The 15,722-nt window shown below is 41.8% G+C and overlaps 2 protein-coding genes across 2 annotated transcripts; one reads left to right on the top strand and one right to left on the bottom strand.

Moving 5' to 3' along the window:
• Nucleotides 1-1,274: 1,274 nt before the first annotated feature.
• zdhhc8a (zDHHC palmitoyltransferase 8a) lies at nt 1,275-13,279 on the bottom strand. Its single transcript, XM_014996572.2, has 10 exons — nt 12,684-13,279; nt 6,165-6,286; nt 5,902-6,059; nt 5,391-5,563; nt 5,175-5,277; nt 4,230-4,321; nt 3,987-4,116; nt 3,754-3,871; nt 3,096-3,208; nt 1,275-2,986 (listed from the first exon to the last, which is right to left on the bottom strand). The coding sequence occupies exons 1-10, from the start codon at nt 12,785-12,787 to the stop codon at nt 1,697-1,699; spliced, it is 2,403 nt and encodes an 800-aa protein (XP_014852058.2). The 5' UTR covers nt 12,788-13,279; the 3' UTR covers nt 1,275-1,696.
• Nucleotides 13,280-13,413: 134 nt separating this feature from the next.
• ora5 (olfactory receptor class A related 5) lies at nt 13,414-14,651 on the top strand. The gene has a single exon (XM_014996573.2). It carries the CDS (start codon nt 13,554-13,556, stop codon nt 14,649-14,651), a length of 1,098 nt encoding a protein of 365 aa, XP_014852059.2. The 5' UTR covers nt 13,414-13,553.
• Nucleotides 14,652-15,722: the final 1,071 nt, after the last annotated feature.

The following is a 15,722-nucleotide window of genomic DNA, read 5'->3' as shown; positions in this document are numbered from 1 at the left end:
GGCACTAGAAAAAAGGAAGAGTTTTATGATTTCACCTAAAAACTGAATATTTTGTTTCTTTTTGCTTGCTCATATTATTCTGTTATGTTTATTGGTCTGTTGATAAACTGCCAACACTTTGAATAAGTTTTCAAAGACATATCTGTTATAATTCACAGAAATACAAAGGACAAAATGACCCAAAATGATGAATTTTGCAAGTCAAATAAATAAAAAAAATGCAGGCTTCGATCCAGGCTGGTTTTGTTGGGTTTATTTTTGTCACAAAAACTAAATGAGTCTGTTCTCAGGGAATGAATGCAGCCAGCAGAGCATTTTATTTTTTCGCAGAATGTTATCATAAAGTATCTGCTGGTCATTCCCATTACTAAAAGGCTCCAAGTTATCATAAAATATGAGGTTTGACATGTCACCACCTAAAGCTACACACTAGAGGGCGCCGTACACAAACTCGGCGCAGAAAATAGCATTCACAAGGCGAATTACTGCACTAGAGTAAAATATCTTTATCCGTGGGATGTTTAAAGTGGATGTATATCTTTGAAAAAAGATCTACATGCAGTGTAAAATGACATGTCATGTTTTTCCCATTATTTATAATTAAATCCCTGCAGACTTTTCGTGTTTTATGGGACTGACGATTAAAAGGACGTCTACATTTGCTGAATGTCATAGTCTAATGGAAGAGAGAACATTTTAGAGAACAGTTTTTAGCCTTCCGCAAATTTGGCAGACTTTTCCATTTAAAGTTTTCTTCCTCAAGCTATTCTAAAAATACTTTGGTGAAATTATGGCCTTCTGACAGAACTGATGCAGCTGAGTCAGACTGTTAGGCTGAACTTTCTCACACTTTTCAGGCTCTGACTTCACATTTTTATGGGCGCAAGATGAGGCGTACATGATAACTGCTCCAAAACACTGACCTTGGCATCCTTAATGTCCTTCCTAACTAGATAATTTTCCATGAGGAAGACCCATTTATGCCTTTGTCTCTGGACTAATTTCTGAGGATGTTGCTTTAATCTTTGATGACGCCAGTCTGTGTTGGTAGATGACTTGCTTCACTGTGAATAATACAGTATCTTAAAATGTCTGGGGGAAAAATTATTGTGTGTTTCTGAGCAGTGTATGTAAAATTCTGGTTTCAACTGTAAATAGATTTATATCAATTTTCATTTTTGGCTTTTGATCACACTTTTATGTGTCTGTGACTCCGGAAGAATCAGTAAGAAGGATCATCATTCACAGTCCCAAAAAAAACAGCAAAACAGAAATGGAGATTACAAAATAAGTTTATTTGTAGAAATAACTACAAAATGCATATTAAACTTTTTTTTTTTAAAGGATACGAGTCAAATTGGATGTTATGGTTTGACGAATTTTCACAATATCAAAAATTCAAACAGATAATATTCAATCTGTATCTGGTATTTAGCTCTTCTGCGTTGATTTAGTCACTGGTGCTTCCTGTTTACATATAATTAGGAGGCACAGATATCCTGAGATTCACAGTTTGTTTTCCGTCGCAATAGACACTTCCAAGTTCGTTCCTGTGTGCATTTTGTTTTCCACACATTCTCCCACACCAGAAAGCCTCAAACGGCCTCTTATTTACAAAAGATTTTCGAGCTGAGAAAACTAAAACTAACACTGCATAGATGATTCACTCGCACCGTTGAAAACCTGGAATATGTTTTTATTTCAGAGCTCCAAGGCTGACAGACTCCTTCCCCTCGGAGGGGAACGGGAGCGAGGAGCGCTTTGCCGTGGCGTAGGAAGTGTACGGGGGCGTGGGATAGGCGCTGGAAGATAAACGGGGCAGCGTGGACGTGGAGGACGGTGGACCCTGGGCGTGTCTCTCAGGAGGACAGTAGGCAGGGGACGTAGAGCGCCCCTTGCTTTGCAGGCTGCTGCTGCTGCTCTGCAGCGGCGAGCTGGAGGTTTTTGGGCCACGGGTCAGGGATGACGTGGAAGAGCTGGAGAGAGGTGAGGTCCTGATGCCGTATCCCAGAATGCCCGTGCTCATCAGGAACTCCCTGGAGCCATAGGCCGGTGGTGTTGGTCCACGGGAACCTGGAGGTCGAATGTTGTCCGGTGGTAGACTCCTCCTGCTGGGGATGTCGTAGATCCCAACGTCTGGGCCGTAGAGCACCTGCGATCTGGCACTGACGCGGAGCATCCTCTCCCTCTCCTCCTGCTCCCTTCTCTCCTGGATGGAAGCCATGATTGTTTTTGAAAAGTTGTCGTAGCGTGCGGCGGCAGACATCGGAAGACTCACATCATGGGGATAGAGATCTCTAAGGTTGTCTTGAAGACCTTGGGAGGTTAAGTCTCGTTTCACCAGACCGGAAGGGGGAATGTCTCGTGTTGCTATGCTCTGGGATTGGAGGTCTCTCGTGATAAGTCCGTGATAGGCAGGGGAAGAGTCTCTCTGAAGGAAACCTGGTAAAGACGGTGAGGGATCCCTTGAGGTGGACTCTCGGGGTTGTGGAGATTGTCTGGTGACTCCCATAAACACAGGACTGTAGGAGTGAGGAGGCGGACGCTGCACAGCCCCATCAGTACCCAGACCCATAAAATGAGTGTGGTAGCTGACAGGAGGGGCCCCTCTTTGGACCATGAACTGAGGGTCTGAAGGCCTGACGAGGTTATCATAGGAGGGTTTGCTGTTGCTGCTGCCGCTGCACTGGTTGGCCAACAGACTGGAAGTTGTGATGATCCCAGGGGAGGAATTGGATCCCAGCCCATCGGGGTTCATCGAAAGAAGCTGGGACTTGCTGCCATTGCGGCTGCTGTGTTTTAAGGTGAGAGAGCGAGAGCTGAGCGTCAGAGAGTTGAGCTGCAGAGAGCTGGAGACCGTCGAGGGCTGGAGGGGAGCTGAGACAGGCGCACCGGCCTGCTGGCTGCCTCTCGCAGGGCTTTCTCTGGTGTTAGAGCCGAGGTCGGGTCCTTTGTTGATGCCTTGCTGCTCGGATGTCTTCAGCAGCTGAGTATCGAGACACAAGAACACACAGTGCTGTCTGTCAGGTACCCATCAAAACGTTATAAATTTTCTCATTTAAAAAAAAGGAAAAGAAAAAAAAAAAGAAAGTCACCTGCTCTGGGGGAATGGGTGAGGATCCTCTGGAGATGGCCTCCAGAACCGGACGTAACTGTGGCACAGTCGGAATAGAAACAGGAATGATGGATTTGGTGTGATGTCCCAAATCTGGAAAATAGGTTATTTTAGGATTAATAAAATGCACCTGCAAATATAAACAAAAATCTACAATGGGATTTTTAATAATGACACTTTAAAACGCAAGATTTAGCAATTAGAGGTGCATCTTATTCTTGTTACAATAGGATCAGACCCTCCTCTAAAATTCATTAAAGTCAAGGCATTGCAACCCTTAGCAGCCTTGTGAACCTCACTATGTGCTAGGACATTTTTTTTAAGAAGGTTTATTACATGTGACACATGTGCTTTGTTCAGTGTTTGGATGTGTGATGTCATGTTTTTGTAGCACCCTTAAAAAAAAGTATTTAAAAAAAGTCACGTCATAATTTTCTTCTAATTACAAACTTTGCACTACTTTTTATTACGCCAATCAAACACAGTGAGAGAGAAATGTATAAAAGCTCAGGATATATAAGATCGTTCGCAAAGCAAAGCGCTGTAAGTCAATAAATGTGAAAAAAAAAAAACTATCTGGAGAGGCATGTCTCGTTATCAGAGGTTATGCTTCATGTGTGTTTGTAATTCCAGCGCACCATCCAACACAGCAACTTGGCTTTTCAGCAGACCGCGATCCGGTTTTGGAGGCAGCGGCGGCGGCGGGTTTTTTAGCTGTTTGATGTCTGACAGCTCGACAGCTCCAGCTGAGGATTGCTGGAGAGAGAAATAAACAAGCATAGAGATGTGAGGGATACATCTCATATCTCTTGACAGCTGAGGTCACAGTCCTTAGACGATGCGCTTGAAATACATATTTACTCACGCACACCTTATTTTGTATCGCTAGGCTCTGGATGCCGTTGTCCCTGATTTTCACCGCCATCTGTCTGTCAACCTCTGGTCTGAGGAACGGAGGCTGCACCAGGATGACTGTTTTTTTGCAGGTCCTTGATGTGTAACTGGTTTCCCCAGACAAAAAAAAAAAAAAAACAGAAAAACCAAAGATTTAGCAAGTAAGGTATAATGCAGCTAACAAAGATGCAGATTTGACAGGGAAAAATACATTTCTTACTTTGGAGAAATGGGGCTGCAAACTAGATACTCCATGTTGCTACAACAGCCTCGTGAAAAAGGATTTATTCCTCCTTGAAACTTGCCAGTTACCTGTGGGAGCGTGCAGAGAGACATTTAGGTGCTGTGCAGTAGTGAACACAAATTGCAAAAGTATTCACAACCTTTTATATTTTCAAGTGCTGTCATGACAACCACAAACCAAATGTACTGGGTTATGATTTTATGCGATGGACAAAATCTGGGAAGTGCATTATTGCAAACCAGGAGCGAGAGATCATGCTTGGCTTAATTTTCTTTTAACAAATAATAATCTGAAAAGTGTGATTTAGCGCTCTGAGTCAACTACTAGGGGTTTGTGACTACCAGCTCATGCATTTAGAAACTGATATTTAGCTGAAGCTCAGTCAGGTGGGACTGAGAGCATCTGTGAATGCCAATATAATGTAGGGTTTTTGTGTGGACTTTGACTAGGCTACTTTCTAACATGTGGATATGCTCAGATGAAAACCATGTCGTTGCCGTTTTGGGTTGCTGTCCTGCTGGAAGGAGAACCTCTAAAACAATCTTTGCTGCTTCTCTAAGTAATGATCTCTTTGCTCACTTTAGGTAGACGATTCTGTCTGGCTAGATTTGCAGTTATGACATTCTCATAAGATGGAGGAAACAGTGAGTCTTCAAAACCTGTTTTATATCTTAAATCTGATTTAAACTTCATTCATAGCCCGAGGACTTTGCAAAACTCTGGATTTCTACTGCGATTAAATCACAAGGGATTCTAAGAGCTAGTTAAGTGGCATTTTTATGGGTGTCAGAGTAAAGTAGGCAGAGGTAGACTTTTACTTGCATAAAATCCTTTTTTCTCCTACTTCAGTCTATCTCATAAAATCCCACCGGACACTCTTACACGATGAACAATCACGATTTTGTTCTGAAAACCTCTCACTTGTTCATTGGTGGTCCGACCTCTGGACACCAGGTACAGGTGGAAACCAGTGAGACCCAGGACTGGTATGAGAAACAGGCCTGATATGCTGATCACTACCAAACTGCAACAAAAAATGTCAAAGAAAAAACTACTTCAAATTGTGATTTTGATTTTTTTTTTTTTAGACAAGTGTAAGCACTGATAGTCCGAACAAGAGGCTTGTCCCAAGGATACGTGATGAGGCAATGCAGCTTCCATAAATCGTCCGCGTGGTGCAGGACATATACGAGGCCAAAGGTGAACACAGCGATCATGTGAAAGGTGAGGGACAAGAGAAAGAGAAAGAAGTAGCGGTAGTTTCTCCTCCCAATGCAGTTGTTCACCCATGGACAGTGATGGTCAAAATCCTGAGGAGAGATTCAGAGAATCAGTCATGTTCGATCCAAAAATATTCATTTGGACCTCGTCGAATATCCGCTCTGCTTTCCAAATATGGCTTGGCGTTTCAAATTGTGTTTCCGCGGAAATAACAAAGGATCCGAGTAAAGGATTTACCTGATTAACAAGATCTCACCCTCTGTCCTCCACTCATCCAGCAAAAAAAATCTACTTTACACCGCTGCAATTACTCTTTTTTCTCCTCCCCACTCCCCTCTGAAGCTCTCTAATTACTTTCTCTAATCCTAATCTGTAGTTCCATGGTTTTTGTCGCTGTCGGTGTTGAACGAGTCGAGTGTGCGCTCACCTCCACACAGTGATCGCAGACGCTGCAGTGGGAGCAGCGAGGAGGTCTGTAGAAGTGGCACGACGCGCACCACTTCATCCTCACCTGGACGCCTTTCACGTCCACATTTTTGTACAACGGAGCGCGGAACTCGTCCTCCTTGTCTTCGTCCTCGCCAGCTAAAAAGAAACAAAAAACAAAAACAAAAGAAACGCAAACACACACATAATTTTCTAATCTAACATCTCCCAGGGTGGAAAAGTAACAGGAGTTTGATTACTGACCTACAGGGAGAACCCCGGCATCCATGAAGGTGGCCATGGTGAAGTTGGCAAGCACAAAAAGAAAAAGGACAGCACAGCATGGTGGAACAGCGGGGCAGATGGTCACAGCCAACCACGGGCATCTGAATACACACACACACAGGAGAGAAGAAGAAAACCTGTTTTCTGAGCTGGAAATAGGAGTTTCAGTCCCCTTGAGGCTGCAAAATCAAGGCAACAGTAAGGACTTTAGGGGATCATCTCCATCCTATTTATTCTGATGGGAGCCGTGGATCACAAAAGTAATTGTTTACAGTGAGAGATAAGCATGTATTAGCGTGTGTCCACCAGTACCAGCAGCAAGGGATTAAATAAGGAGGTCTCTACAAGCTGCAAGCTAAGACACTGTCCGTCTGTCTCGACGAGGGCGACACAGAAAGCGCTGGACTAGACGTTTCATCAGTGATCAATTCGTTTATATTAGGGCTGCAAAATGTTTTCATAGGAATTAACGGCAGCTTGTAGAAAAAAACCTGAAATTTCAAATAACGCAGGCTCTAAACTGGGTTTAAATACAAATATGGCTTGGGGAAATCTATTTTGTAGCACAAGCTTGACTAAAACAAACAGTTTTCATGCAGGTATCCTCAGCTACGCTGTTTCATAATCAGACACAGATTGCAAACTGCAGGGGTGTCATGCATGTAGATACATAGTGCATCTACATGCACTATGCAGATGCACAAGAGGATTTCAAGGACCCGCCGCTATTTAGGCCACCTTTTTTTAATAAAGGATGTTGATGAGGCCCGGAAGGAGGCCATCGTCAGAAAGCAACTGGCAAAAAACGCAAAAGCAGGTCTCAAAAGTTTTAGGGAAGATGCTTGATGATTTAGAAGTTGAATTAGAGGATCAATAGATTTAACTTTTGATAGGGAATGGTCAGGTAATGAGCTATACTTGACTTAATCAACATGTTTATATCACTGAGTTAAAGAAGCAAATGTTCAACAAATAACTGTTTTTTTAATTACATTATTTAGCAAAAACATATATAAATATATAAATGGATGGATGTGATACGGGTTGTTTCAATTCACTCCCATTTTCAGCTAAATTCAGTAAATTTCCATAAATCCTAAGGAAAGTTTCAATCAATGGAGAACTGATGGAAACTATTAAAGACGGTCTTTGTGTAGAAATAGAAATGATGATTAATCTTTTCCAGCACTGAGACAGTGAGTGGCGGTTCAACTGGACAAGTGGATGTCTTCGGTGTGAGATTAGAAGGACGTTTAAAATCAGGCTACAGTCATAGACATAGGAAAGAGTTGTTGGTGTATGTAAACAGACTTAAATCAACCTAAACATGCCGGGTACTCTGTCTTTCATAGCAAAAATTTTACTTCTACTACTTACTAGATGTGTTTCTCTTCTATTTGAAGCTATTAAAGGAGCTACTTTTTTCTGTAACGTAGAAAATAGCATCAAAAACTCATGGGCCAGTCCTGCGGTGGGATTTTTGTTGGGGTTTTTTTTGTTTTTTTGTTGTTTTTTTTGTCAAAAATGCCGACATATGGATGCTCACACTGAGTCAGATTCTGCTGGAGTGGAATTTCTTGGATGAATTTTTTTTTTTTTTTCCTAAAAGGAAAAATAAATTGAGCAGGACCGCAGTGCTTTATAGGTATCAAATTTGAATGTACTTATTTGACTTTGAATCTGTCTAAGAAATGATTGGATTTTGCAAAGTGCCTTTGGGGAACATTTGTTGTGAATCTCCACTATATGAGTAAACCAAAAAGAATTACATTGAGGTGAACTTTTCACTAAAAGCTACTTAGTTTGGCATTGTGTCATTTAAAATCAAGATTATCTTCAGAATGATTTCCCACAATTGACAAGAAATTTAAGCCAAAATCCAATAAATGATCAACACAACCACAGACTTCCATCGAGTGCCACTCCAGTTTCTACTGTACATGTTACACACATTATTAACAAAACAACATCAACGCTTATGAGTCAGCTGTCCTGCTCCTTTAATGAATCTGTGTGAATTATCAAACCACCTGGATTTCTTTGCAGACATAAGGAAATGGTTACATGACACCTATTTTCAGCCAAGTTGAAAAAACACTTGACTTTTCAGGTCTGACAGCAAATGAGCCACTTAGATTTAAAGGTCCAGTGTAGTCTACAGAAATCAGTCCATTATGTCTCTAAGCAGCTACACGAATATCGGGTTCAAAACAACAACAAAAAGTCAGTGCCCATCAATTAAAACAAAAAAATTAGATCATCATGCTTTTATTGCTTATCTCCTAAATTATTGCAATTTGCTTTGTCTTGTTTTTAAAATACACCTTAATCTGTCCAAGTCTGCTGGGACTCTCCTTACCAGAACCAACAGGACAACACACGTCACTCCTCTATTGCTGTTTCTGCACAATTACTTTAACGTTGTGTTGTTAACCTTTATGGCTTTATAATATCAAGCTCCTAATCACATCCCTGACCTGTTCCAGCTTTACATATCAACATTGAACCTCATGTGGACCAACCTGGTAGCTCCTCTGACCCATTTATACCTCAGCTCTCCGGCTAGCTTTTAGTTTTTGCTTTTTAAGACAGACTTTTATTCTGCGTCTAATTTTATGCGGACAGAAATACTCTTTCACAAAATGAATGTTCTGAACACTTCAATAACCTTTGCGTAGCAAAAAAGCGAGGCAGACTCATATGCAGGTTGACGTTTGCGCTTCATCCCAGTGCGGCAGAAAGCAAACCCTGCGTGGGGCTTGTTTCAGGCGGTAGAGGGGGGGAGGGATCCCTGCTCCTCTACAAAAGGAGCGCCGGCTGCTGATGCCATGCCAGCTGCAAACACAGTAATCCCTAGATTATAAATTTTGGATTGTAGACCATTTCTACTTGTCCTGTGCATTGTGAACTCCTCACATTAGATACTGAACACAGGGAGAGCATGCAAGGTTCATCGCCCTTTTAATATCGAAGTTTATTTTCTGCAAACAGTTCGCACATCTTTCTAGCTTTTTGCTCAAAAGGAGCCTCTCAGAGATGCCGCAGATCAAGGCCGTTGCGTTCTCCACTTGAGTTAACGACAAACACTTCACGTTTACAATAACCTACGGATGCAACAAAGCTTTCTCCAATCTACTTTAAACCACACGCTGTCTGAATGTTGTGTTCAAGGACGGCGTTATTCCTTGAACACAAATAGAGTTGATTTCTGCTTTTTATTTTTTTTAATCTAAAAGAAAAAAAATGCCAGATTACAGCGTGGTTGCCTCCATCATCTGGTCTAAGACCATCTGGAGTGCAGACTAGAGGCAGTTCATTACGCCGCTGGACAAGCCCAACCTAATGAAACGGCACGGGCAGAGCTCTAATAAATCACGCCGAACAGTAAGCTGCTCTGCAATCTGCATGCTGGCCTCATCCCCTCATCAGTGGGTCAGTGGCACAGCAGACGCCACAATGTGAGAGCGCACGGGTTGACAGAGTCCTGGAGTCCGTTTGTGGAAAAACAGCAATTACGTGTTTTCGAAGGCAGCAGATTCTTTTACATGACTGCAGTGCAGCCTCGTTTTGCACAATCTGTTTGTTAACCTCGAAGGTGCTTTTCCTAATTTTGCCCTTGGTTAACATTTTACCAAGTGTGGAGAAAGAACATATGAAAAAGAGAGCGGAAATGTGTTGACGTCTTGATGTGTGTCATTTGAGCTTGAGATGGACACAGAAGCTGAGCAGAAATATGTTTCAGCTAGAAAACATTCCAAAATGGGGCTTTCTCTAGTCATCTAAAATATTTCACTTTCTCTGATGATCATCTCACTGGTTTAAGAAAGTAGCCGACTCTAAACAGAGCAAAAAAACAAACAAAAAAAACTAATTCTATAAGAATAAAACAAATCGCTGCTGATTTTAATCCACTCTGAGGTTTTACAGACTTATATGATTTGTTGTGACCATTAGCTAATGAAGGTAACATTAGCTATTGCTGGCCAGCTTTATATATTGAATGCAGACATCACAAAGCGGCCCACCATCGGTACACTAATCCATTACGTACAGAATATGTATGCATTTCCCATTATCTAATTAGCGATTGTCACTGTTTAATCTGCATGAATTCCTTTTTGCTTATATTTTCCTACTTTTACAAACTCATTTTCTATACCTATTCAGACATGTTACAAGATCTCTCCAGGTCCGAGCTTAAAAGTGAACCGCGCCCAAATGGAAATGTTTTTTTCCGAACAAAAGGTAACGTCACAGAGGAACAAAAGCAGGAAATCACACGCTGCTGGATGTTATCAGGCGGAGGAGAACAAAAAAAAAAAAAAAAGCCCCGTCAAAGTGAAGCTGAAGGTTGTTCTTTGACTTTCCCAAACCTGCGGCATTAGAAAAAAGTATGCTGAAGCCTTACACGCTCACGCTACTGAATGCTGAAACAGAACTGCTGACAATAACAGCTGCATGAATATTACAGGGAGTGGGGGGGGTAGATGGGGCAGATTGACTTTTATGTATAATATCCCTGCAGGTCTTAATTCTGAAGAAATTCACATGTGGCTGGAAGGCTGGAATTATGTTAATGTAGACATTTGGGTTGCAAATACTCATGTAAATGTACATATTCGCATGAATATTCACAGTCTGCAGGAAGAACTTCAAGTGCAGTGGATGTAAAAAAAAAAAAAAAAAAAACTGCCTTGTACGTGCCACAAATAAAAGTCGACGCTATACTCTAATGCGCTCCCATGTTGTGAATGTCCCACCCTGCCTGGTCGGATGGATGCAGGTCTTTGTGAGCTCACAGATGCTCAATAATTAAACAATTTGTTGTTGATCCCAGAAAAGTATGGCATCAACTAAAATTCCCAACAATTAATAATATGGCAGGAAAGAGGTGCCCTGCGGAGGATAGTGAAGGGAGCTGAGAAGGTCATTAAAGAGTCTCTGCTTTCTCAGTAGGATCTATTTCAGAGCCGCTGCAGAAATAGGTCACTGAAGTATGTTGAACTAGACTGCACAGAGTTCTACCTGAAGATGTTAACATGCTTTGCTGCTGTTACAATCTGCATTTTAAATGATTTAGGCGAAAAAAGAAAAAAAAAAGACTCATTTGGTATTTTAGGAATATAGATCGTATCTTAATTGGCCTACATATAGAATCTATACCAAATATAAAATAAATGAAACTTGTTGCCTCACTGATAAGCTCAAATGCTAAACCCCCAAGTCCCAGGAGAAGCAGAATTATTGCTTCATTCATTCATCTGAAGTGTCCTGGATTTGCTGGTGTAGCACTGACGCTCCAGTTAAGTAGTCTTTTCAATCGCTCACATCAGCAGGTCATTGATTTTTTTTTTTCTTTCTCTCTCTCTCTGTAGAAATTGAGTTCATAGAAGGAGGGTAGTAGTGGTGGGGAGGGTGCGAGTTCTGAGCATTTTCTGGCACAAATCTGTCTTTAAATCTCCAACCTCTCCAAAAAAAAAAAAAAAAAAAGAAGGAGAAAGTCTAAGGCCTCCGGCTTAAGAAATGAAACAAAGCTTTTATAGATACTAGCAGACTTACTGTGTCCACAGATTCAAACAATCCAGACTATATATATATATATATATTTTTTTTTTTTTTTTCTCACATATAAATATATGGGCGAATCACATGGCATCTGCCACTGGATTCTAATCCGCTCCCTCCTCCCTCTCAATCTGGTGTCAGACTCCAGTGGAAATGGTACAGCGGCTGGAGAATACAGGGGGAAACTAGGACAGATCCAGCTCCAGAGGTCAAGGGTCAGTATAGTGGCACAGATGATGATGTAGGAAGCCAGTCAAAGTAAGTCAACGTCGGTTCTTAACATAAAACTCCTAAAATGCTGCATGAGACTAACATAACAAAATCAATTACTTATTTTTTATTTTTTTTTACCAAACATTTAATCCTTTTCTCACAAATCACCAAGAATTAGACGAGTTTATTTACCATTTTAAAGCTTTGCATATATTTGACCCATATCTGACACGGTCTTCCCTCGCAGCGGTGTTGTTGATGTCCAGCTGCTAACTTTATTACTGCACATATTAAATTTGCTATAGATGCACCGCCAAAATGCACCGATGTTTATCGTAGGTGGCTTATCCCCTCAAATGTGCTTAGTGTGAGTCCTCAGGGTGCGCCGGGCAGCCACCCAGGCCAGATGTTGGGGGTCTGCCATCAAAGTGAAATCAGTAATAAATAAATAAATAAATAAACAAATAAATAAAGCAACTTTTATAATATTTTTCAAGGTTTTATTGCTCAATATAAAAGCCTAAATTTGGGGTAACAGGAATAATGTTTACCCTCTAAGCTAATAGCCCGAAAGAAGTGATTTTAGGGATTTAAAAAAATAATAATAAATAAAAGAAATATGCATTCTGACATTCAGCTGCATGGTTGAACATACCGTGCGGGGACAGACAAAGCGCGTCAACGGCACGTTCAGAGCACTTTTCCCTGTGTCGCACTCACGTGAAGACGAAGAACATGGATGTGGAGCCGACCAGGAGGCAGGCGGCCGTGCACACCGGGATGAAGGCGCTGGGCTTCAGCGAGGCGGCGCCGCTGGCGGGCATCCTGTCCTCTCCGCGCTCATCGGGGTCTCACGCCGGCCGAAGGAACCGCAGACGGTGGCCTGTTTAGCCCTTCATAGGTCGCAGACGGCGTGAAAAGTGAATTCATAGCGTGAGGAGGGGGTAAAAAATTACTAAGAAAGAAAGAAAAACAGTCTCCGAAAGCATAAGACCCGCAGCTCCGCAGATCGGTCCCGCATCCCCCGTCCCGACTAGTCCAACAGGCTGGCGCACAGATGCGGCTGTACCAGAGGTGGTGCTTCAACTCATGAATGACGTGAAGCGACTCTGACTGAGACCCCCTGCTGTGACCCGATGAACTACTTCACTTCCTATTAGATGGATGGATGGATGGATGGATGGATGGATGGATGGATGGATGGATGGATGGATGGATGGATGGATGGATGGATAGATAGATAGATAGATAGATAGATAGATAGATAGATAGATAGATAGATAGATAGATAGATAGATAGATAGATAGATAGATAGATAGATAGATAGATAGATAGATAGATAGATAGATAGATAGATAGATAGATAGATAGATAGTTTTCAAATCTCACAGATGTAAACACATGAAGCTACTTGAGAGATTCTGCCTTCCTCTCCTCTGCGGGGCAACCTGACAGGAAATACTGTTTGGACCTGAAGTTGTTGGGTGGGGCATCTCTGCTCTTTATAAATGCCTGAAGCTTTCTTCAGACCGTACAATCTGTGTAAAACCCTCTCCATCACTGTAGCTGGTGCCTGATCCAGTGACAGTATGGATGCAGATAAGTTAGTTGAATCCATCGTCAGAATACTCATGTTCATTGCAGGCATCCTGGGAAACAACTGGCTGGCGATAGCCTCTCTTCCCAGAAAGAAATCTGAAATCCGTACCAACGGGATCCTGTTAATCAACCTGGCCGTCTCCAACCTCATTACCAACTACCTAGTGGACATCCCTGTCACCGTGGAAGACTTTGCTGGCCAATGGCTCTTGGGACTGACCTTCTGCGGCATTTTTCGCTTCAGTGCTGACCTCTCAGAGACCAGCAGCCTCTTCTCCACCCTCATCATCTGCGTCTTTTGGCACCAGAAGCTGGTGGGTTCTCTCAAGCGTGGAGGTGCCCCTGTGCAGCTGGACAACCTGCATCTGCTGGGGTGTCTACTGGCCGGGAGCTGGACGCTGTCCGTCGTCCTCAGCATGCCTCGCCTCTTCTTCGTTTCACTGGAGGTGACAAATGAGAGCCTTGAACACTGCGTAGATGTCTTCCCCAATGTGCTTTCCAGACAAACATATGAGGTCTTTTTCTTATCACTGGCTAATGCGTTGCCTATTGCAGGGATCTGGGTTGCAAGTATCCAAATTGTCTTAGCTTTGCTCCAACATCACAAGCGCATACAGAGCTCTTCCTCTCATCGGGTCAATGTTAAACAAGACAAGTCAGAGAGGTCAGTCAGCAGTGTTTCTGTTCAAGACTCCCATAAAGACCTCAAAGAGTCTTCTTCACCAGCTGAGCGTGTTTCTTCTTGTCCAAATGGAGAATGTCTGGGTAAAAGTCCACAGAGTTCTCCCTTAGCCAACAAAACAGATTCCAGAGCAGAAGCTCAGCCAAACCACTCAAAGTCCAACCAGATACCCTCGAAGCAGAGTAACAACACAAGCTCTCAGGTGAGGGCAGCAAAGAGCGTGGTGGCTGTGGCCACTGTGGTCCTCCTCTGTTGGATGACTCATCTAATTCTGCGCATCAGCAACAGCATCCAGGATTCATCACTGATGATGGAGCTGGCCAGTTACATCGGAGCCGCCTACACCTGCATCATCCCTTATATTTTTCTGCATGGAGTGAAAAAACTGTCTTGTTCATGTAAATGATAGGAAATGTCAAACGGGACATCCACGATGCCACAGTTAAGTTCAAGAATATTCATACACCTGGTAGTGCTCGATTTAAAGTAATATTTTAATATTTACCAAACTGTTTCTTCTGACTGGAAGTGACATTTATGTTTTTGATTTGAGGATCCATGGACAGATCCAGGTTTTCCAACCTAAATGACTCAATGGAGCTCTGACCCACACAAATCATCAAAGCATAATTTGAGCAGAAGTTATCAGAAGGGTTTGTTTGTTTGCTGTAATGCCACTCCTACTACTACTAATATTAAGTTTAATAGCTGTTGACGTAGATCAAAGTGAATTTAAAGTTTTGAAGAGATTAAGAAGGTAGTGTAATGGCTGCTTTAACATTTTTGAGCGACTAATTGAATTAAAAACCCTACTATTGATGGCTATAATGCTGCGATGTGGCTGATAATACATAGTGCATCAATTTAACATAATCAAATGCTAAATATGGAAATCACTAGATTTATTACACCTTCATAGACTTTCATCCTTTACAAGATTATTTTGAAAAAAAAATCATCCCTACATAACTAGACATAGTAAATAAAGCAAATGACTTTTCAGACTTCGTATGAACCATGCTATGAATTTATTGTGCCTTTCTGTTAATACTTTCATACAGCAAGATACATTTAGAAAATGCTAGTTGGAAAGCTGAATTTTAAATACTGTTAATTGTATTCTGTATATATTATTCCAGTTTACGCTGGAAGACTTACAGTTGTAAACAAATCGTTCATAATCTTAGCTGCACTCCACAATATGTAAGGCGGAAAATAACCTAAAACAATCTCAAGTCTCAGTTCTGCACAAATATTTAACCTCTACTAAACTTAGTCTTTTCACCTTACAAGTTTAAAGATTATATCCAAGCCTATTTTTAAAATTGTTAGAAATTAAACATTGTGTTTTTGTGCTCAAGGAAACTGCAATTTATGTCCACACAGCAACAAAATGAGTTTATTTTCCATGAGAATACAAATTAACCATAATTATGCACTAGAGAGCAGCTAATTGGAGACCGACACTAATTAGCAC

The sequence above is a fragment of the Poecilia mexicana genome, unplaced genomic scaffold (assembly GCF_051168715.1).
Source record: "Poecilia mexicana isolate PSO_F unplaced genomic scaffold, ASM5116871v1 scaffold_12, whole genome shotgun sequence".
Taxonomy (NCBI): domain Eukaryota; kingdom Metazoa; phylum Chordata; class Actinopteri; order Cyprinodontiformes; family Poeciliidae; genus Poecilia; species Poecilia mexicana.
The sequence above is the reverse complement of the archived record's forward strand: the minus strand, read 5'-3'. Positions and strand labels throughout refer to the sequence as shown.